This window comes from Stegostoma tigrinum, chromosome 29 (assembly GCF_030684315.1).
Source record: "Stegostoma tigrinum isolate sSteTig4 chromosome 29, sSteTig4.hap1, whole genome shotgun sequence".
In the NCBI taxonomy this organism is placed as follows: Eukaryota; Metazoa; Chordata; class Chondrichthyes; order Orectolobiformes; family Stegostomatidae; genus Stegostoma; species Stegostoma tigrinum.
In genome coordinates this window covers 31,652,296-31,676,675 of record NC_081382.1, presented here as the reverse complement: position 1 = coordinate 31,676,675, position 24,380 = coordinate 31,652,296, and the positions used below count along the sequence as shown (strand labels likewise).

Below are 24,380 nucleotides of genomic sequence, written 5' to 3'. Positions count from 1 at the left end.
AATAGTTGTAATGGGTTTGTTTGGCCAACAACCAATGCCAGTAAATCCAATGCTGTGAAACTATCAGATTGTTGCAAATAAAAGGTAATATTCCATTGGGGAAGTATTTGTTTTCAAGAATCTGAACAGGTTAGCTGAGAGTACTTTTGGTCATTGGAGAAGAGTCACTGAAGGAAATATGGCGTTTTCATAAGTACTTAGGAAAAGAAATTCCTGGAGCCACTAACAGACAAGTATTCATAAATAGAGCTTAATAGTTACAAATGAAACCTTGTGGATCACCATTTGACAATTCCTGTGTTATGATCACATAGCAGGTATGTCATAATTTTCTAGTTCATAGAGTGTTTTTTCATTATTGTTGAACTTACAGTAAATAAATAATTTGTCATTGAACCAGAGGACCATAGAGTTGCTGTCTTATTAGAGAGATGACTATTGGTGACCGTATAGGTCACGATACCTCAGAAAAGGGGAGAGTTGAGAAGGAGGGACTTTCATGGTAAGCTCAGCTGGTGCGGGAATGTTAGTGTCACTCTGCATCACAAATTAGCCATCCAGCCAACTGAGCTAACTGACTCCCCCCATGCATAGTACTTCAAAGCCAATTAAATTTTGCCAGTTTAATGCTGCTCCTTATACATTCTTGTGATCAAAATCTAGAACTTTTTGTTTTTTAAAATAGTGTTATTTCACTCAAGTTAATGATACATTCTTTTCATAAATTTACAGCTATTTTTATAAAAAAACAATCACATCAGCATATGTGTTTGTTCGTTTTGGAATTCTGGAAAAAGATGGTACGAAACATCTAATGCCACATGCAGCACAAACCCTTAGGGTAAGGTAAAACATGAAATGATGATTAGAATTTCAGTTATCCTACCTCAATTTTGGATGTCTAGCTTCAGCTTTGTGATACTCATGAAGCATATAGTTCTGGTCGCCCTATTATAGGAAAGATGTGGATGCTTTGGAGAGGGTTCAGAGGAGGTTTACCAGGATGCTGCCTAGACTGGAGGGTTTACCTTATGAAGAGAGGTTGACTGAGCTCGGACTTTTTTCATTGGAGAAAAGGAGGAGGAGAGGAGACCTAATTGAGGTATACAAGATAATGAGAGGCATAGATAGAGTTGATAGCCAGAGACTATTTCCCAGGGCAGAAATGGCTAACACGAGGGGTCATAGTTTTAAGCTGGTTGGAGGAAAGAATAGAGGGGATGTCAGAGGCGGGTGCTTTACACAGAGAGTTGTGAGAGCATGGAATGCGTTGCCAGCAGCAGTTGTGGAAGCAAGGTCATTGGGGTCATTTAAGAAACTGCTGGACGTGCATATGGTCACAGAAATTTGAGGGTGCATACATGAGGATCAATGGTCGGCACAACATCGTGGGCTGAAGGGCCTGTTCTGTGCTGTACTGTTCTATGTTCTATGTTCTATGTTCTATATAGCATTCATTAAATGGTTGATTATTTGAATGAATGAATTGGGGTAAATGGTTTGATTTAATTCCTATTATGGAGATGTAGCTATAGGTTGACCCAAAGCATGAACTGACTGTCTAAGGATATTCAGCAGTTAGTATGGATACACATGAAGGTAAAGGAAGTGGGTTAGCACTCTTAAATAAGGGACCAAGATAAGAGCCAAAAGAACTGCTGAAGCTGGAAATTAGAAACAAAAACTGAAATTCCTGGAAAAGCTCAGCAATACTGGCAGCATTTGTGGAGAGAAATCAGAGTTAACATTAGATCCGAAACATCAACTTTGACTTCTCTCCACACATACTGCCAGACCTGTGGACCAAGATAAGCTGTAGGCCTTTTAAAACAGAGATGAAGAGGAGTTTCTTGTCTTGAGGAGTAATGAATTTTATGATTTCCAACCCCCAAGGGCTCTGGAACCCTAGTCATTTAGACAGAAATCAAGAGCTTTCTGGATACGAATGGCATGAGTGAGTATGAAGATATTGTGGAAAAGTGGCAGTGAAGTAAGTGATGAGCCACAATCTAATTGAATTGCAGATTAGGCTTGAAAGGCTGAATGGTCTTTCTTGTTCCTATTAAAAATGTTGCTGATGGTGCACATTAACCTACAGTTTTACAGCCATTTTTTGAGTTAATACTTTATAATGGTAAAACTGTTTATCATACTGTATTGGAAAGCTTCACATTAGGTGGTCCTCTTGGACTTTCCCATTTGTTTTGCCCAGGCCCTCTCTTTATGGCCAAAGAAAATTGTTTTCAATACTTCTTCAAGCCTCTAATATTTTAGGTTTTCTTAAGCTCTGCTGCCGCTGTTACTTTACCTGCCACCTATTTTAGTATATACTGGCACCAGTGTTTTTGCTCGTTTTTTGACCTATCATCTTGTGAAACTTGAAGCTGTAAATGGGTGGAAGCATTTAGTCAGGGCTGTAGGGCATCTTTAAATTCTTCCATCAGGATTTGCAAAATAACAGTGCAATGACACAATTGCAGCAAGAATGAAGTGGAGATCCAGATGCTTTGCCCCATATCCTGTGCTCCATCCTATGTTTACTGCAATCTTGGGGTTTGGAGATTCACTCATACACTTCAGCACCACATTGCATTTCAACGGTATTACTTGAATGCTTTTTCTTTCCTCCCACCTTGTGTTCTCCGATTTCCCCTCATCTTTCCCAACACTTCCACTTTCTGGGCAATATAACCCTTAGTCACTATTCTGTTCCTAAACTAAACCACTCATCTTCCCCACAATCATATCACCAAGAAAGATAATTGTGCATTAATTGACCTGGCGCTATTTTTGTTTGACATCACTGGCTTGCAATAGCTGATTACAATCTACAATGTCACTTAGTAAAGTATTATGCTTTGACTGTTTAGAACAACTAAAGCTTCAATTGATTTGAACTATTTAGCATGGCATTAGATTATATAATTAGTTGTCTTTGGTTCCTCATTAGATGTCAAATGGAGAAGTAACTGTACAGTTCAACACAAAAGCTGCAACTGAAGTGATACACCGAGGCAGTATTGAGGCTCTTGATGGAGACTTTTTGTACATTGGAGTGACAATTCAAGATTCTTCAGGTACAAGATAATAACTCAAAAGAAAAGAAAATGATCAATGTCAATGTATTTATGTACCGCATGCTTCTCCAATTTAAAAATGCTTCTCTAGGGAAGCATTAAGTTTGATGTTGAGGTTTACAATCCATCCAATGTCTTCAGCTGATGTGATGTAAATGGCTAGGATGCCACAAGGAATGGATCTCCCAGAATGTGGGCGATGGTTTGACTTGCAGACCTGCAATCACAATTTTAGCTGTTTCTTTGATTCCACTTGGAGAATAAATGCCTGCAGCTTTCCTAGCCCATCACAAGCAGCTGAGCATCGTTCAAATCATCTGTGAAACCTCAGACTTCACATCTTGGGTTGGCTACAATTTGCAGTTTGTGATGTTAATGGACAACCAGGAATTGCACCGTTCAGAGTCAGGGCTGTCATTAGTTTGACAGGTATGGGGTGTGTTCCAGTGAGGGCAAGGGATTTTACGTGGGTGAGTGGAACTTATTTTTGGAACTCCTGTGTTTATAGCAGTGTCTATCGTAAAATCTAAAGTATTATGTGCAGTTTTAGTCTCCTTATCTGGGGAAGGATGTTCTAGTTAGGGAGGAAATGCCAGAAAGGTTTACTAGACTGATTTCCTGGAATATCATGACTGATGTATGAAGAGAGAAAAGATAAGTTAGGATTATATTCCCTGGAGTTTAGAAGAATGAGGGGGCTGTTATAGAAACCTATACAACTATAACAGGACTGGGCAGGATAAATACAAGAAGGTTTTCCTCACCCGCCGGTGAGTCTAGATCCACAGGACAGTGTCTGAGGACATGGGGTAGGCCAGTTAGGGTGGAGATGAGGTGAAATTCCTTTGCCCAGAGACTGGTGGAATTTCTACCACAAAAAACAGTTTAAGCTAAAATATTAAATGTTTTCAATGAGCAGTTAGATATTGTTCTTAGGGCTAAGGAGTTCAGAGGGTATGAAGAGAAAGCAGGATTTGGGTACTGGATTAGATTATAAAACATGATCACATTCAATATCAGAGCAGGCTCAACGGGCCAAATAGACTACAATTGCTCCTGTTTTCTCTGTTTCTACGTTAGGAGTGCTTTGCTAGTGGTCACTTCTTTGTGGAAGATGTTTTGCCAGCAGACATCAGGAGGCTTATTGTGTGCTAGTGCAGATAGCCATGAGCTGTGTTGGTTTCAAAGCCCAGAAATAATCCATATGATTTCCTGGAGATGTTTATCTACTGCATTTGTGTGGTGACTCCTGACCCAGATTGAGCACAGTACTCTGCTGATGGTAGACCAGAGCAAGTGAATTAGTGCATAGTGAGAGAGAAAGCAACATGCCTGTGGTTCTCCTGTTAAAGTAAGTGGTGCAGCTTGAAAAGCTACAAATTAGAGCTGCCAAGAAAGCTACCAAACCCTGACTACTAGGCTCCCAGTCCAAGATCCTGAAGTGGATCATATCAGGGATCTAAAAAGTCAAGAAACAGGACCAGCCACAAGAATATACCAGCTCAACTTTGACAGTCTATTCTGAGCAAATTATGAACTCGTCACAAAAGTTCTGACAGAATTGAGGAGATAATTAACTTGCAAGAAATCTACCTCTTGTGGATCACACCAATCATTGAGGTACCAATTCATTACAAACTGGGAGAACAAGACACATAGTTCAAGATGCAGCATCTTCAAATGTTGAAGGTGGCACTTACCCTTGTAACCGGCGAAGGCGCAACACCTGCCCATTTACCTCCTCCCTCCCCCATTATCCAAGCGCCCAAACCTAACTTTCAGGTGAAGCAACACTTCACCTGCACTTCCCAGAGTCTAGCCTACTGCATTCACTGCTCACAATGTGGTCTCCTCTGCACAGGGGAAACAAAGCATAGACTGGATGACCGTGTTGCAGAACATCTATGTTCTGCTCCCAAAAAAGACCAAGCTACCTGTTGTCTGCCACTTTACACATCACCTTACTACTTGGCCACCCTCTGTCTCTGACTTGCTGCAGTGTTCCAGCAAAACTCAACGCAGGCTGGAAGAACAATACCTCGTCTTTTGCTTGGGGACTGCGCCGTTCTCTGGAATCAGTATCGAGTTCAATAAATTTAGGGCTTAACCATCCCAAGTCCTCGTCTCCTACCTCACACACCAGGCCTTGTTATCACATTACACCCTACCTATTGTCACTAATGGTCTCCCATTAACAACTATTCACCCTCCTAGTGAGATCATTATCATGTTTTGTCTATCCAACTGGTCCTCTCTCTCTCCGGGTTCTACCTTATCGTTTACTCCCCATCCCATTCCCCTCCCTATTTTCTGCATATAAACCAACATTTTCTCGGTTACCATCAGTCTGAGGAAGGGTCACCAGACCCGAAACATTAACTCTGATTTTTTCTTCACGGTAGCTGCCAGACCTGCTGAGCTTTACCAGTAACTTACAGGAACACCCTACCTACGTCCGTGACACCACCCACGCCCTCCACCTCCTTCAAAACTTCCAATTCCCTGGCCCCCAACACCTCATTTTCACCATGGACGTCCAGTCCCTATACACCTGTATTCCGCATGCAGATGGCCTCAAGGCCCTACGCTTCTTCCTGTCCCGCAGGCCCAACCAGTCCCCCACCACCGACACCCTCATCTGCCAAGCCGAACTCGTTCTCACCCTCAACAACTTCTCTTTCGATTTCTCCCACTTCCTACAGACAAAGGGGGTGGCCATGGGCACCCGCATGGGCCACAGCTATGCCTGCCTCTTTGTAGGTTACGTGGAACAGTCCCTCTTCCACACCTACACAGGCCCCAAACCCCACCTCTTCCTCCGTTACATTGATGACTGTATCGGCGCTGCCTCTTGCTCCCCAGAGGAGCTCGAACAGTTCATCCACTTCACCAACACCTTCCACTCCAACCTTCAGTTCACCTGGGCCATCTCCAGCACATCCCTCACCTTCCTGGATCTCTCAGCCTCCATCTCAGACAACCAGCTTGTAACTGATGTCCATTTCAAGCCCACCGACTCCCACAGCTACCTAGAATACACCTCCTCCCACCCACCCTCCTGCAAAAATTCCATCCCCTATTCCCAATTCGTCCGCCTCCGCCGCATCTGCTCCCACGATGAGGCATTCCACTCCCGCACATCCCAGATGTCCAAGTTCTTTAAGGACCGCAACTTTCCCCCCAAGGTAGTCGAGGATGCCCTTGACCGCATCTCCCGCATTTCCCGCAACACATCCCTCACAGCCCGTGCCCCCCCCCCCCCACGACCGCCCAAAGAGGATCCCCCCTCGTTCTCACACACCACCCCACCAACCTCTGGATACAACGCAACATCCTCCGACACTTCCGCCATCTACAATCCGACCCCACCACCTAAGACATTTTTCCATCCCCACCCTTGTCTGCTTTCCGGAGAGACCACTCTCTCCGCGACTCCCTTGTTCGCTCCACACTGCCCTCCAACCCCACCACACCCGGCACCTTCCCCTGCAACCGCAGGAAATGCAACACTTGCCCCCATACCTCCTCCCTCACCCCTATCCCAGGCCCCAAGATGACTTTCCACATTAAGCAGAGGTTCACCTGCACAATTGCCAATGTGGTATACTGTATCCATTGTGCCCGGTTGTGGCTTCCTCTACACTGGGGAAACCAAGCGGAGGCTTGGGGTCCGCTTTGCAGAACACCTCCGCTCGGTTCGCAATAAACAACTGCACCTCCCAGTCGCAAACCATTTCCACTCCCCCTCCCATTCTTTAGATGACATGTCCATCATGGGCCTCCTGCAGTGCCACAATGATGCCACCCGAAGGTTGCAGGAACAGCAACTCATATTCTGCTTGGGAACCCTGCAGCCCAATGGTATCAATGTGGACTTCACCAGCTTCAAAATCTCCCCTTCCCCCACCGCATCCCAAAACCAGCCCAGTTCGTCCCCTCCCCCCACTGCATCCCAAAACCAGTCCAACCTGTCTCTGCCTCCCTAACCTGTTCTTCCTCTCACCCATCCCTTCCTCCCGCCCCAAGCTGCACCTCCATCTCCTACCTACTAACCTCATCCCACCTCCTTGACCTGCCCGTCTTCCCTATCCCCTCCCTACCTCCCCAACTATACTCTCCTCTCCACCTATCTTCTTTTCTCTCCATCTTCGGTCTGCCTCCCCCTCTCTCCCTATTTATTCCAGAACCCTCACCCCATCCCCCTCTCTGATGAAGGGTCTAGGCCCAAAACGTCAGCTTTTGTGCTCCTGAGATGCTGCTGGGCCTGCTGTGTTCATCCAGCCTCACATTTTATTATCTGAGCTTTACCAGTAACTTCTGTTTTAGTTCAAGATTAATTATTCTGAAATCAGAAGCAAAGTTTCTAGCAGGTTGGATTTGCAGTGTGCAGTGAACTTTAGGAAATTAAAGTTGTAAGATATTTGGAAAAAAGATTGTGCAAGTCAGAAGTAATAATACTTTTCTTTCTTTTGTATTTAATGTCAGCTTTAACATCTGAAGATGCTGACTACACCAGAGTTATGTTTACAGTGTCACCATATACAATTAACTTGGTAGCAACTCCACTCTTTATTAAACCAAAACTTCCATACTACATCACAGTAAGTACTTAACAGTTTCTCTACCATGAATGAACAGTTTCTCTACCATGAATTAACCTTATTTGACGGTAGATTTTGTGTTTCAACATTCATATGTATAAAATATTTATCAACTAATATCAAAACCAATTCATTTGGTAAAATCAACCTCAAATGAGCTTATCCAGACCAGGAACTGGAAGAATCCAATCGCTCTCATTCTGGATCTACAAAGTTTTAAATACTATTTTATACATAGTTGTGAATCATTGCTTAGTTCCTGTTTTAATTAGAATAAAAATCTTTAATGCTTTAGTAAACTTTTGCACTTTTGTTGACTGTTATTATAATGAAGCCTTTTTAAGCAATTTCTGGAAGCAAGTTACTTCACATAGTGCATACCATAAGACCACTCTTGGTATTATGCTTTGCATAATAAAATTATGCAAAGAGCATAAAATTGAACAGGCAGGCCTAGATGCTAATGACACTACACTACCTACTTAAAGGAATTTATGTTTGTGCAGGAGATCATGCACACAGCATCCATGAGCTTCATTATAAAGCTAGGATCTGTGATAAGTTCCTTCCGTTTTCTACTGTCTGAATTCAATGCATGTCCGAAATGAACACTTTACAATTTCCTTATCGTGCCTGAAGAAGTATTTGAGAGCCATAGGGTCATAAAGCATAGAAACAGGCCTTTCTTGTTTGAGAGGAGAATAATCTGGACTGTAATAAGGTGATTGACAACATGGCAAAAGTTTGTCATTCCAAGTCGTTTTGTTTTCGTTCCAATTTGTTTTGATTCAGCTTTCTCAGTCACCTTCAGAAATAGTTGACGAAACAAGTTAAATTTTTGAAACTTGTTGACTTTGTTACTGTTCCTGGGAAAAACTGGAATAACGACTTTGTGTAGGACTTCTCCCTTAGTCTTGCCAAGGTATCTGAACCTCTGCTCCACTTGAAGATTTTGCAGTTTGTATTTGATATATTCTGTAAAGACTATAAGATGTAGGAATTTAAGTAGGCCATTTGGCCCACTGAGTTTATTCCACCATTCCATTTGCCTTCCTTATTAACCACTCAATTTAAATGCTAGCTTTATGTAATTCATGTGCAAGAACCCCAAATCCCTCTACATTGCAACTTTCTGCAGTTTTATCATAATTTAATTAATATCCAGCTCTTTTATTCTTCCTGTCAAAATGACGTTATGTTATATATCACATTATATCCCATCTGCCAAGTTTTTGCCCACTCACTTAACCTGCCTAAATCCCTCTGCAGCCCCATTGTGTCATCCTCACAACATGTCATATCCCTATTGTTGTTTCATCTACTAACCTGGCAATAGTACATTCACATCCTCCAGTTAATTAATACATTTTAAGTAATTGTGGTCCCAGCACTCATCCCTGTGACACTTCATTGGTTACCAGTTGCCATCCTGAGAATGTCTCCTTTATTCACAACTCTATCCTCAATTAGTTATCAAACCATCAACACAAATATACCACACCCAATATCATAGGTTCTCATTTTGTTAAGAAGACTTATTGCAAAACCTTTTCAAAAGCTTTTTGTAATCTAGGTATATTATCTCTGGTTCCCCTTTATCTTATTACCTCCTCAAAAAAACTTTAAAACAATTGCCAGGTATGATTTCCCCTTCAAAAACTCATGCTGACTCATTGATTAGGTTATATATTTTTAAATATTCTGCTGTTACGTCCTTTATATAGACTGTGGCATTTTTGCAATGACACATGTTAAGCAAATGGGTCTGTAGTTATCTGCTTTCTGTCTCCCTCTCCTTTTGAATAAGGATGCTGAAATAACTCCACAGAGGCCATTATCCCATCACCACATCTACCTTTATTTACACGTGGAACATCCTTGACTCCACTGTTCCAACTCCCTCAGAGCCAGCTGTCAGAGTGACTGGGATGTCTGATACTCCTGTTTTTATCTATCAGCCAGGGCTCCCTGAATAGACCAGATTAACAACCCCAATCAGGGAACTCATATTCTATGAGGTCCACTTGAGTGACCTCATTACAATCACTACATGTCCCTTCTCCCTCTGAGTCCTTTAAAACCATTAGTTTCCTTACTCCATTTTTTTCTTTAATGACAGTTATATTTATTTCATCCTCTGTTGGGTCATTTTATTATTTTGTATGTTTGGAATGCTATTAATATTTTCACCATGACAGTTAACAAAGGTCAGTTAGCTCAGTTGGCTGGATAGGTGGTTTGCACTATAGCGTGATATCAACAGCATGAGTTCAATTTCCACAATTGCTGAGGTTATCATGAAGGACTCTCCCTCTCAAGTTCTCCTCTTAGGTTCAACAGCCATCAGTTATCCGTCTCTAATGAGAGAGCAACCTATCAGGCCTTTGTGACGTTGCTGTTACCTTTTAATGCAAAATATTTATTCAACTCGTCTGACATTTTCTGGTTGCCCATTATTATTTCCCCCACCTCATTCTCTTAAAGGCCTATATTCTCTTTGGCATTTGTTTTCCTTTCAATATATTTAAAGATGCTCTTACTGTCCATTTTTATATTACTTGCTAGTTTTCCCTCCTAATTTATTATGTCCGTCTTTGTTATTTGGTCATCTTTGGTGGTTTTTAAAACTTTTCCAACCCTTTGGTTCACCATACATTTTGCCATATTATATGCCTTTTCTTTCAAATGGATTCTATCCTTATCTTCTTTCTTTAACCATTGTTGGTTTAACTCCATCCCTAGACTCCTTTCTCATTGGGATAAATCTTCTGTGAATCACCAACTATTTTCTGAAGTATATACTATGATTCCTTTGCTGCTAACCCCTTTCCTCCATCCATTCCAGACAACTCAGCTCTAATTGATTACCTTTAATTCAGTTTAGCACAGTTGGTTCTGCCTTTAGTTTTGCACTCTGAAGTTGAATATTAAATGTATGGCCACTGTTCCCAATGACATCTATTATTCCGAGATCATTCATTAAGCCTGCCTCATTACCAGATTCAGAATAATCAAATGCTTTATATTTCCATATATATGTATAATATTTTTTGTATTTTATATTTATTTGTATTGATGAAGTTAACAGATCATTAATGGCTGGTTTTCAATAACCATAATCCTAGCAGCCAAGAGAAGGTGAGCAAGATAGGAATAAAATCTCAGACAGTAAGAAAAGTACTTCAAGTAAATGGAATAGACTGGTGATGAGATGAAGCTAAATTATATAATTTTACAGTGAATATAAAGTGTCAAAGTAAAGTCACCATAGTCCAGATGACCAGAGGTTTCTCTGTCATTGGAGAGAGATGACTAGCGGTAAGTTTAACCTGAGGGTCAGTGCACCTCAGGTGAGGGGTGAGATTTGGAAGGTGGGATCTTGATGGTAACTTCTGCCAAGGAGTCTTAGAGTCATACGGCATGGAAACAGATCCTTCAGTCCAACTCATCTGTGCTAACCAGACATCCCAATCTGACCTAGTCCCATCTGCCAGCATTTGGGCCATATCCCTCTAAACTCTTCATATTCATATACCCATCCAGATGCCTTTTAAATGTTGTAATTGACCCAACTCCGTTACTTCCTCAAGGAGCTCGTTTCATATATGCACCAACCTCTGCATGAAAAAGTTACCCTTCAGGTCCTTTTTAAATCATTCTGCTGTCACCTCAAATCTATATCTTCTAGGTTTGGACTCCCCCACCCTAGGGAAGAGACCTTGGCTATTTACCCTATTCATGCCCCTCATGATTTTATAAACCTTCATAAAATCACACCTCAGTCTCTGACACTCCGGGGAAAAAAGCTTCAGCCTATCCAGCTTCTCCATATAATTTCCAATACCCTCCAGTCCTGGAAAAATCCCTGTAAATCTTTTCTGCACCCTCTCAAGTTTAATAACATCCTTCCTGTAGAGCGGCAATCAGAATTGTACCTGATATTCCAAAGTGGCGTCATCAATTTCCTGTACAGCTGCAACATGACACCTCAATTCCTCCACTCAATGTTCTGACCAATGAAGGCAAGTGTGTCAAATGCCCTTTTCTCTACCCTATCTACCTTGACTCCACTTTCAAGGAATTATGTACTTTCATTCATAGGTGTTTTTGTTCGGCAGCACTCCCCAGGGCCATACCATTGACTGTATAAGTCCTGCCCTGGTTTGCCTTACCAATATGCAACCCTTAATTTATCTAAATTAAACTCCATCTGCCACTGCTCAGCCCATTGGCCCAGCCAATCAAGGTCCCATTGTGCTCTGAGACCATTTTCTTCACTGCCTACTACACTACTATTTTGGTGTCATCTGCAAACTTACTAACTAAACCTACTATATTCACATTCAAATCATTTAGATAAGTGATGAAAAGCAGCGGACAGCACCAATCCTTATAGCACACCACTGGTCACCGGCCTCCAGTCTGAAAGATAACTTCTACTACCCTCTGTCTCTTATCTTCAAGCCAACGGTGTAGCCATTTGGCTAGCTGCCCATGTGATCTCACATTACTAACCAGTCTACCATATGGAACCTTGTCGAACTCTTTGCTGAAGTCCATATAGACAACATCTACCACTCTGCCTTCTTCAACTTTCTTTGTCTCTTCACAAATTCAATAAAGTTAGTGAGACATGATTCCCCATGCACAATGCCATGCTGACCACCTACAATCTCCCTCACCTTTCCAAATGCTTGTAAATCCTGTCCTTCAGAATCCCCTCCAAGAAACTACTCATCACTAATGTCTGGATCACTTGCCTTTAGTTCCCTGGCTTTTCTTTACAGCCTTTCTTTAACAATGGCACCACATGAGCCAGCCTCCAGTCTTCTGGCACAATTACCTGTGGCTATCAATAATACAAATAGCTCAGCAAGAGGCCTGGCAATCGCTTCACTAGCTTCCTACAAAGTTCTGCGAAACACCTGATTAGGTACCATGGATTTATCCACCTTTATGTATTTTAAGACTTCTAGCACTTCCTTGTCTGTAACATGAATTCTTTTCAAGACATTACTATTTATTTCCCCAAGTTCCATAACTTCCATGTCCTTCTTCATAGTGAATACCCACACAAAATATTTGCTTAGTATCTCACCCACCTCCTGTGGTTCCACACATAGATAGCCAGAGCCTCAATTTCTCTAGTTATCCAGCATTCTGGACACTACCAGCCTTGCCATTCACACCGATGGGAACATACTGTCTTTGAACTTTCATTGTCTCATTCTTAAAGGCCTCTCACTTTCCCACAGCTCCATCATCTGTGAATAGCCTGAATCAAACTTTGAAAGTTTCTGTCTGATATCGTCAAAATTGGTCTTACTCCAATTTAGAACTTTAACTTTTTGATCAGTTCTACCCTTTTCCATAACTGTTTTAAATCTAATAGAATTATGATCCCTCACCGACGCCTTGGTCACTTGCCCTACCTTATCTCCCAACAGATGGTTAAGTATTGCTGCTTCTCTATTAGGTGCATCTGCATACTGAATAAGCAAGTTTTCTTGTGTACATTTAACAAATTTCCTCTCCATCCAAGCCCTTAACACAGTGACGGTCTCAGTCTATGTTTGGAAATTAAAATGCCCTCCCATTACAACCCTCATTTTCTTACAGATATCTGAAATCTCCTTACATATTTTTTCTCAATTTCCAGCTGATTATTGGTGGACCTATAATACAGTCCCCTCACGGTGATCATCCCTTTCTTATTTTTAAGTTCCACCCATATAACTTCACTGGACGATCTCCCAGGAAAAGCTTCAGTGGTAGAAATTAAAACTATGCTGTTGGCGTCACTTTGCATTGCAAACCAGTCACAGCATTCATTATGAGATAGTAAGAAGTCTGATGCTGGATTCTGAGATAATACAGTGTGGAGCTGTGGAGCAGGTCAGGCAGCATCAGAGAAGCAGGAAAGCTGACGTTTCAGGTCAGAATCCTGAAGAAGACCCCGACCCGAAACATCAGCTTTCCTACTCTGATGCTGTCTGGCCTACTGTGCTCCTCCAGCTCCACGCAGCTTTCATTACAATGTATGTCTGAAGGCACTGAGATGAATCATTTGATACATTTTTCATTACCAAGTGCTAAGTGTCACCCAGTTACAAATCATAAAAGAAATTCTGGTGGTTAGAATTGTGCATTCTGGGTCACTTAGTTTTCCCTCCTATCAACATGTGACACCCCCAGTTAAACTCAAGTTGATATTTACCAGTAGGCAATATCATTGAATTACCACGAAAGTCGGTCATTGATTTGTGCACTGTCCTATCACACCAAAAATGTTATTTCATATAGTATTAGTGTTCACACATAGCTTCATAATTAGGTATAATTTTCAATGTGACTGTCCTGGTCTTACTTAGTATGTTCCATTAATGTACAATGAATCCAAGGCTGATAATCTGAACTTTATTAATGTCATTTGTTCTATTCTAAGGATGGGCAATAATTATTGCTCTAGTCAGCGATATACACATCCCAGGAACAAGTTTTTTTTGAAAAATCTTTCAGAAGTATTCAATCACCCTCCATTGTCATCATTAATTTTGGAGATTAACATATCAATGATAATCTCAAATTTCATCTCTCAACTTCTTCAACAGGCCCAAGTGAAGGACACTTTGGGACAGCCAGTAGGCGATACCACTGTTACAATTTTTACAGAAGCTGTTTTCGAAGGTGGTGAAAGGAGGGAACTGATTACAGAAGATTTGAATCAAGGAAAGCAGACCAGAAGAGAGGATGGAACAGTATCGTTCATTGTCAATGCTCCAGCTGATATTCAAGAGTTAGAATTTAAGGTTGGTGACTCAGTTTGCAACAGACTGTGATAGATGTATAAATATATATATAGTTAATTTACAATTTTCAATATTAATTTCACCTAAGTATTTTTACAAACTATGGCCAGCATGATGCTACTACATACTTTAAACAGTTGGAGAGTCACCTCCCCAAAACTGATAGGCCCATCTTTAAGTATGTAATTTCAACCACAAGGATATCATTGAGAGAGTTTTCCCAATCCCTGACCAATGTGAACAATGGCACATCCATTGTGAAAATATGGTGTAACTGGGAAATTTAGATTCTTGAGGTTGAGAAAGAGAGTCCGATTTTGCACCTAAGGTTTCAAAGGTGAGCCAAGAATTTCACTAGTGAGAGTAAGAGACTCGGTTGCACGCATTAACATCTTATTATGTGTTCTTGCCTCATTTATATGCAGTTTGCTATACTCCCAGTGGAGAGAAACTAGATGGTGATAATTTTTGAGATGAAACTAGAGAAATACATGGCAGCTGCAGCTTACCTCTTGTGCTTCCAGATCTCTGTCTTAGCCAGTAATTCCCAATACCTCAGGGCATGCTCCTTGGTAGTGTCCACTGCAGACTCCTGCCCATGAATGTTGGCATTGGAGACACAACAGTCTCATCACATAATCATGCATATCTCCAACTCATTTAGAACACATTTATTCACTTCAAAGCTACACATTGGAGTGCACATCATTCAGAACTTGCAGGGTCATCAATCTTGCCTTTCTCATTGGGGCAGAAACAAAGCAAGACAGTCACCATCAAAAGGGCAGACATCTTGCTTTACAGCGTCATGCTATGTCAATGTCACACTTGCAATATGTGTCAGCAGCTTACGCAGCAAACACGTTGCGTGTGCTTTAACCAGATAGCCATGTCTGAAAGACTAAGCAGAGTAGTACTCAGTCAAGTCAAGGGGGATGTTGTCAGATTTCTGGAGGGACCTCCAGGATCCTGTGCTCAAGGAAAGAGAAATCTAGAGTAGGAGAGGCAATCGTTCTTGAGAACCTATCTTCCTTTCCTGCCGCTTCTAAGGAAAGAAAAAGAACTTGTCTTTGTTGACCTCTTCTGTTTCTATTCTTTTTCTGTGATGACTTCTCACCTTCGCACTGAACTAAAATGTTCTCTCAATGATGTCCTTGTGATTGAAGTACATAATTAAAGATGGACTTTATTAGTTTTGGACGGGTGACAATCCAATTGTTTAAGCATTCTGGTGGTTCAAGGAGAGGTGAGAAATTTAAAACATTTTTAAGAGTCTGTCTGACCGGTTTCCATCAGGTGTTTAGATTTATGTTGTCTTCATTATGCCTATTCTGTCATCCAAAGTGTTCTACTGAATGTTTCTGATGCATAAATTTGCTACTACTTTACAGGAAGTTGCTTCTGGATAGAAATTCATGCAAGATTCTAATTTTGTTATCAGTGCTGAGTTGATGGTTAATTTTAATTTGGTAAAGACTTTCCTAAATCATGTTTATATGTAATCTGTTGCATCTTTTTCTTTAGATCAAAATAACTACTCTTGATGATGAGCTTCCAGTTTCCAAGTCATACACAGCGAAAGCTTATCAGTCAGTCTCTAAAAGTTACCTGTATATTACTTGGGCAGGAGGTTTCCAAAAATTCCGTGTTGGGAATTATCTAAATGTTAATCTCGTCGCAAGTAGTCCCTACTTGAATAAAATAAAACATTTCCACTATCAGGTAAAAATAGTTTATTAGTTTTGGTAATAATGTCTAATAGTTATTTCTTTGAAAAGCTCTTGTTTAGTATGTCTTAGAAAACTTGATGTTGTTTATAGACATAAAAAAGTATTCTAAAGCATTTATGACTATAGACATGTCCTGTCCATCACACCTCTGATGTTAGTCTTATTCTGATACTGCATTTTGGGCCAGAATAAAAAATACTAGAGCCACGGCTTTCATATGCTTTCTATTAACCTTCTCACGATCAAAGCCAGGTCTCTGATTTCTACCTTGCATAGTGAACAAGAATTAGATGACTTTGATCTGAAGCACATTATGATATGCAGTTCTGCCACTAAGAAACAGTTAAAATATGTGATTTGAACTTATCTTGGATCAAAAAACTTGGAATTTCTTTCCTTAAAAGAGACATAACTCGATTAACAACGGAACAATGCAATCGGAATTACATGCGGTAAAACCCTTATCTTATGAAGCAATGCATAATTTAATTTATTAACAATGTCAAAGGATTTCTATTCAATATATATTTTAAATTATATTAGTATGCACAGATTCCATACTCAAGGTGTCACATTCCAAAGTACAAGTGCAAGACAATATAAAATGCTCAATGAGTCTAAATTATAACCTGAAACTGACAAGTACATTCCAAATTAGTTCACCAAACAATATTTGAATTTTGGATGACAAAATTAAAACTATCAGATGTTCTGGATTCATAGACCTCATCAAGAACACCCAGAATGGGAAGATTAAATTAGGCTAGATTAGATTCCCTACAGTGTGGAAACAGGCCCTTCGGCCCAACAAGTCCACACCGCCCCTTGAAGTATCCCACCCAGACCCGGCCCCCTATAATCCACACACCCCTGAAGACTACGGGCAATTTAGCATGGCCAATCCACCTAACCTGCACATCTTTGGACTGTGGGTGGAAACTGGAGCACCCGGAGGAAACCCACGCAGACACGGGGAAAATGTGCAAACTCCACACAGACAGTCGCCCGAGATGGGAATCAAACCCTGGTCCCTGACGCTGTGAGGCTGCAGTGCTAACCACTGAGCCACCGTGCCACCCAAGTACACTAACAACAGGACAGAGCAAGCTGAAAAGAAGAAGAAAAAATTTGGAGCAAAATCGTAACAATTAGGAGGCAAAACTAATGATCTAAAAACATAAAACAATGTGGCAAGATATTTCAGTTATAACTTAAGTAAAAATACAAACACAATCAAATTGGCTGGTCATGGTTTGCCAGCAGTGCCAGACGAATCAAAACTGGGCATAATTTAACCAAACAAATTCAGCAGGTCCTGCTAGATAGCCAGAAGGAAAGGATTCTACACAGACAGGAGGTCACCCAAACTCGAGATCCACATAGCAAGTGTACCTGCAACATGAGACTCCCAGCTTGTTATACATGGTTGAGATGTGCAGACACGTATTCCAAAAGCAGATACTCGATTGTATTGAGAACTGTGAAAGGTGAAACCACAAAAAAATACTAACCGAAGCAAGTGGGTAATGTTTTGACCCAGATAGCCCACATTCATTTGATCATCCACTTTACTTGAAAGGGCCAAACCAACACACTCCTCTGAAGCAATGATATTTGAAGGATGGAAATAACCAGGATTAATCTGAATGGTCTTGCATAGAAATGATAGAAGCAACATTTTGATCAACCGACTGACTACATTCAAACATGGACTGATCACTTTTAGTGTGCTTCTAAGTAAAGGAAACTTTTAGTCAAATATCGTAAGCTCGGAAGCTTCTTTTTCTGGAATTGGCGACATTAGAAACAGTAAGGTCACCAGAATTAAGTTCTAGGCAGGAAGTCTGGTGGTCAACCTTTCCATTCTCCTGCCAAATGAGGCCCATAAGTCACCAATTAAGGATGACATAATGGTCCCACTGTCATTGAACAAAGAACAAAGAACAAAGAAAAGAGCAAAGAAAATTACAGCACAGGAACAGGCCCTTTGGCCCTCCAAGCCTGCACCGATCAAGATCCTCTGTCTAACCTGTCATCTATTTTCTAAGGGTATGTGTCCATTTGCTCCCTGCCCATCCATGTACCTGTCCAAATATGTCTCAAAAGACGCTAACGTGTCTGCGTCTACCGCCTCCGCTGGCAATGCGTTCCAGGCACCCACCACCCTCTGTGTAAAGAACTTTCCACGCATATCTCCCTTAAACTTTCCTCCTCTCACTTTGAACTCATGACCCCCAGTAATTGAGTCCCCCACTCTGGGAAAAAGCTTTTTGCTATCCACCCTGTCTATACCCCTCATGATTTTGTAGACCTCAATCAGGTCCCCCCTCAATCTCCGTCTTTCTAATGAAAATAATCCTAATCTACTCAACCTCTCTTCATAGCTAGCACCCTCCATACCAGGTAACATCCTGGCGAACCTCCTCTGCACCCTCTCCAAAGCATCCACATCCTTTTGGTAATGTGGCGACCAGAACTGTACACAGTATTCCAAATGTGGCCGAACCAAAGTCCAACTGCAACATGACTTGCCAACTCTCGTACTCAATACCCCGTCCAATAAAGGAAAGCATGCCATATGCCTTCTTGACCACCCTACTGACCTGCGTTGTCACCTCCAGGGAACAATGGACTTGAACACCCAGATCTCTCAGTTCATCAATTTTCCCTAGGACTTTTCCATTTACTATATAGTTCGTCCTTGAACTTGTTCTTCCAAAATGCATCACCTCGCATTTGCCCGGATTGAACTCCATCTGCCATTTATCTGCCCAACTCTCCAGTCTATCTATATTCTGCTGTAATCTCTAACAGTCCCCTTCACTATCTGCTACTCCACCAATCTTAGTGTCGTCTGCAAACTTGCTGATCAGACCACCTACACCTTCCTCCAAATCATTTACATATATCACAAACAACAGTGGTCCCAGCACAGATCCCTGTGGAACACCACTTGTCACAGGCCTCCAATTTGAGACCAATTGCTGGAATTGCCCAGCTGTAAGTGGGCCCACAGCCATCCAGTTGCCTGATTGATAAAATTGTGTGGACAGCTTATCACATTGAAGGCAGTCAGGGATGTCCCTTGACCAAAGACAATGAGTTCCTGCTTGAAGGATGAATACAGGATAAGGGTGTGCCCATTGGGAGACATCTCCTGTCCTTGCTTCCAAGCATTCCCTCTTCCACAAACTACCCACCTCCACCACACCCTGTGCGTGTGCACATGGACACAAATATAAGCACACAACGCAAAATCGCTTCATCCTGGATGCTCCATTATTCTTTTGTTCATCCAAGAGTAACCATGACCCCGTCTTTAATGTTGCCACGGATCAGCTAACAGCTTTTGCTGGCCGTGACTTCTGCCCCTGGGGGTTTTGATTCCAGGTGAAGGCCTGCTGGTGGCCTCTCTAGTGCCTGATAGGCTTGCTGAATCACAGGCCATTGCTAGAAAAGGCAATATGAACCTCTTGTTGCCTCTCTCACCTGACAAGAACTCCCTGCATCAACAAGATTCAGCCCATTGCATACAGCATCAAACTCACCATGATCAGTACACGGGAAACCAACTGATCATACTTACATAAACAGTGTGCCTAGTTTGCATTTTGTCTGTTAAACTGGAACGTGACACCAACTATATGTAAATTTATGTGTCACCTAGGACTAGAAGTTCAGTTAAGCAGGTCACCATGCCAGGATTGCATCATTTCTTGGGCAGCAGAACAGAGGTTTTTTTTACACAGAGTGTGGTGGGTGCCTGAAACTCGCTGCTAGGGAAGGTAGTGAAAGCAGATACAGTAGTGACTTCTAAAGGGCGTCTTGACAAATATATGAATAGGATGAGAGTAGAGGGATACAGTCTCTGGAAGGGTAAGGGGTTTTAGTTGTGACAGGCAGCATTCTGGTGCAGGTTTGGTGGGCCAAAGGGCCTGTTCCTATACTATAATTTTCTTTGATCTTTGTTCTAATCCGAGACAATGTCTAATATGCCACTTGGATCAGGAGTAGAGAAATGACTTTTGAATGTGTCCTGTGCAAACATTTTAGTTTCTATATTTACAAGGATGCAATTAATTGTACAAAATATTAAATTATAGAGACACTTATGCTTGGTGTTGAAGACCATAACTCTTCAATAACCAATTATTTTTGACAGATTAATATTAGACATTATATGACAGCTTCTGTGAAAAGTGGTTCTATTGTGACAATATAGCGCAGTGCCAATATGTGAAAACACATAAATGAAAACAGAAGTTCAAAGGAGAAGAGAGTTAAATCGAATAAAACATCCTCAGCAAGAATACAATCGTGTTATATTTAGTCTCAGCAAAATTTCATTGAAGTATGAAATAAAGTTGAGACTAAATGTGATACAATTAGAATACATACATTTGATTGTATCAGAAGTTTTGAATAACTCTGTTATTGAGGTAAATTTTTTTAACATATTCTGAGCTGCGAATTTCTATTTTTATCATAACCAGGTTGTATCAAAAGGCAAAATAGTTTTATTTGAAACCAAAGACCGTCCAGTTGACAACCAGATTTTCAGCCTGAATATTCCCATTACTAGAGAAATGATTCCTTCTGCACGTTTGATTGCATATTATGTGGTAACTGGAGAAAACAATGCTGAGCTAGTTGTTGATTCTCTGTGGTTTGAGGTGGAAGAGAAGTGTTTAAACAATCAACAGGTGGGTTCAAACAAAGTGTCCAATCAAAGTAGACTATACTTCATTTAAACAATAATGATTGTGGCAACCAGTTGAGGGCACTATACACAAGCATCCTTAAAACTGATGTATTCTCTGAGAGCACCTCCGCTCAGTTCGCAACAAACAACTGCACCTCCCAGTCGCAAACCATTTCCACTCCCCCTCCCATTCTCTAGATGACATGTCCATCATGGGCCTCCTGCAGTGCCACAATGATGCCACCTGAAGGTTGCAGGAACAGCAACTCATATTCCGCCTGGGAACCCTGCAGCCTAATGGTATCAATGTGGACTTCACCAGTTTCAAAATCTCCCCTTCCCCTACAGCATCCCTAAACCAGCCCAGTTCGTCCCCTCCCCCCACTGCACCACACAACCAGCCCAGCTCTTCCCCCCCACCCACTGCATCCCAAAACCAGTCCAACCTGTCTCTGCCTCCCTAACCGGTTCTTCCTCTCACCCATCCCTTCCTCCCACCCCAAGCCGCACCCCCATCTACCTACTAACCTCATCCCACCTCCTTGACCTGTCCGTCTTTCCTGGACTGACCTATCCCCTCCCTACCTCCCCACCTATACTCTCTCCACCTATCTTCTTTTCTCTCTATCTCCGGTCCGCCTCCCCCTCTCTCCCTATTTATTCCAGTTCCCTCTCCCCATCCCCCTCTCTGATGAAGGGTCTGGGCCCGCAAAGTCAGCTTTTGTGCTCCTGAGATGCTGCTTGGCCTGCTGTGTTCATCCAGCCTCACATTTTATCATCTTGGAATTCTCCAGCATCTGCAGTTCCCATTATCTCTATTCTCTGAGAACAGTAGCCGAAAGCCCATTCAAAACTGCTCTACTCTTCTCCCTGAACGACCTGTTTTTAAACCTCAATCATTTTCCCTAGTTAAAGTTGATATTGTGCAGGCCCGTGTGGCAACCTGGCTATTCCATTTTATAAATGCTTAACACTCTTTTCTAGGCCTACTCCTGCCTCCTTCCTGACTGCTTTCTCCATTAAAATTGATAACTCATTCACACTCTTGGCATGAGTCTTTTGTTTAAATATTCCCCGATTTTTGTCTTGCAATAAATACTTAGGAAAGATTTATGAACACACTTCACATTTTCAGTAGTATCTTTTCAAACCATTGTTCTACTATATGAACTAAGTTTATCATGTAAAATGGAGGTTGACATGTTTTTCTCATATTTTCTAAGGTAAAACGTTTTTCTGTCTTGGAGGATTGTTTAATCGGTGGCTGACTAAAAACTGACTGGTTACAATCAAGAATGTTCAGGCAGTCCTAGATCTTAAAACTGTACCTGTGGAATAGAGGGGTCTGACTAACTGTGTTTCAGTTTTTGATGTATTTGTATTGTACAGAATATTATAAGTATTCTCTGAAACAAATAAAGTCTCAGTACTTCAACTGAGCAGGAATCATCTCCAAATGAAGAGTTGAATATGTTGTATTTTATGTTCACAGATTCTACTGAGTACAGATTCTGCTGTCTATAAACCAGGTAGCCAAATGAATTTAAGAATTAGCGCTCAACCAAATTCACTCGTTGCACTATCTTCCATTGATACTGCTGTGTATGCAATACGAAAAGGAAGCAAGCTCTTGATTGAAAAAGTTAAGTCACTTTCACATCTTAAAAACTACTAATCCACACGAAATAACTTATATATAAAGTCTAACTTGTTTGTGGGGATTATTAAAGTAAATGTATTAAACAAGGTCATGTATAAGTTAGTGGTAGAAATAATTCATGTAACTTGCATAAATAATTGTCATACATTTATGATTAAAAATCAAAATAGATAAATTGGCTCATGGAACTTAAATCTGACCATTACAGACTTTACCATTTCCACTGTGCTTGCTTGATAGACTATCTGCTTACATTGGGCAAATGGCATCAACTACTTCCATTTCCAGTGAAGGGAATTACAAAAGCTTCCTCTATAACACCTGATGCACATCAACTATTATGGACAAGCTGCAGTTTGTTCCCACATTATATAAACTCCATGATGGACAATTCTAAAATAAAAACAGAAAATGGGTTGGGATATAAGGAGATATGGTCAAAATGGTCTTGAAAGTTTGTGGCTTGTAGTGAATATCAACGGATAGCCTTTCCCTAGAAATGGAAACTGAGAGGTCAAGGTCAAGGGAAGAATCAAAGATGGCCAAGTGAAAATGAGAGCCATGTAGAAATTGCATATCAAAGATTCAATTAAGGTTTCCAGTTCAAGGTGAGAGCAGGCAGTGGCACCAACACAATCATCAATGTACCAGAAAGAAGAGATGAGAAAGGGGCCTAGTAAGACTTGAACCAGAAATGTTGCACACTTCTTACAAACAAAGCATGCATAGCTAGGAATGATACGGTTACCCATAGTAATGCCCCTTATTTGGAGGTAGTGATTGGAGTTGATAGAGAATTTGTTCAACATGAGCACAGGTTTGCCAATCAGAGGAATGTGGAGGGGAATGGGGACTGTTTGGATCTCCATCTCAGGCTGTCCTGTTGAGCCTTGGATGTTTAGTTGGTCTGATTTGATTTATTGTAGTCACGTGCATGTAAGTACAGTGAAAAGTTTTGTTTTACGAGCAGTACAGGCAGATTATAGCAAACAAGGACATACAGATCATAGATAATGGGAACTGCAGATGCTGGAGAATTCCAAGATAATAAAATGTGAAGCTGGATGAACACAGCAGGCCAAGCAGCATCTCAGGAGCACAAAAGCTGACGTTTCGGGCCTAGACCCTTCATCAGAGAGGGGGATGGGGAGAGGGGACTGGAATAAATAGGGAGAGAGGGGGAGGCGGACCGAAGATGGAGAGAAAAGAAGATAGGTGGGGAGGTAGGGAGGGGATAGGTCAGTCCAGGGAAGACGGACAGGTCAAGGAGGTGGGATGAGGTTAGTAGGTAGCTGGGGGTGCGGCTTGGTTTGGGAGGAAGGGATGGGTGAGAGGAAGAACCGATTAGGGAGGCAGAGACAGGTTGGACTGGTTTTGGGATGCAGTGGGTGGGGGCGAGGAGCTGGGCTGGTTGTGTAGTGCAGTGGGGGGAGGGGACGTACTGGGCTGGTTTAGGGATGCAGTAGGGGAAGGGGAGATTTTGAAACTGGTGAAGTCCACATTGATACCATATGGCTGCAGGGTTCCCAGGCGGAATATGAGTTGCTGTTCCTGCAACCTTCGGGTGGCATCATTGTGGCAGTGCAGGAGGCCCATGATGGACATGTCATCTAGAGAATGGGAGGGGGAGTGGAAATGGTTGGCGACTGGGAGGACCCGGTGCGGCTTCCTCTACATTGGGGAAACCAAACGGAGGCTTGGGGACCGCTTTGCAGAACACCTCCGCTCAGTTCGCAACAAACAACTGCACCTCCCAGTCGCCAACCATTTCCACTCCCCCTCCCATTCTCTAGATGACATG

At 41.7% G+C, this 24,380-nt stretch overlaps 1 protein-coding gene across 2 annotated transcripts in view; it reads left to right on the top strand.

The window, feature by feature from the left end:
• The window catches only part of c5 (complement component 5), a 123,232-nt gene that overhangs the window by 22,752 nt on the left and 76,100 nt on the right, over window positions 1-24,380 (top strand). For both annotated transcript variants that reach the window (XM_059638287.1, XM_059638286.1), the window contains exons 8-14: window positions 733-841; window positions 2,951-3,077; window positions 7,563-7,678; window positions 14,290-14,487; window positions 16,012-16,209; window positions 20,711-20,920; window positions 22,412-22,561. In XM_059638287.1, coding sequence (XP_059494270.1) covers window positions 733-841; window positions 2,951-3,077; window positions 7,563-7,678; window positions 14,290-14,487; window positions 16,012-16,209; window positions 20,711-20,920; window positions 22,412-22,561 — 1,108 coding nt within the window. The remainder of the gene's footprint in view (window positions 1-732; window positions 842-2,950; window positions 3,078-7,562; window positions 7,679-14,289; window positions 14,488-16,011; window positions 16,210-20,710; window positions 20,921-22,411; window positions 22,562-24,380) is intronic.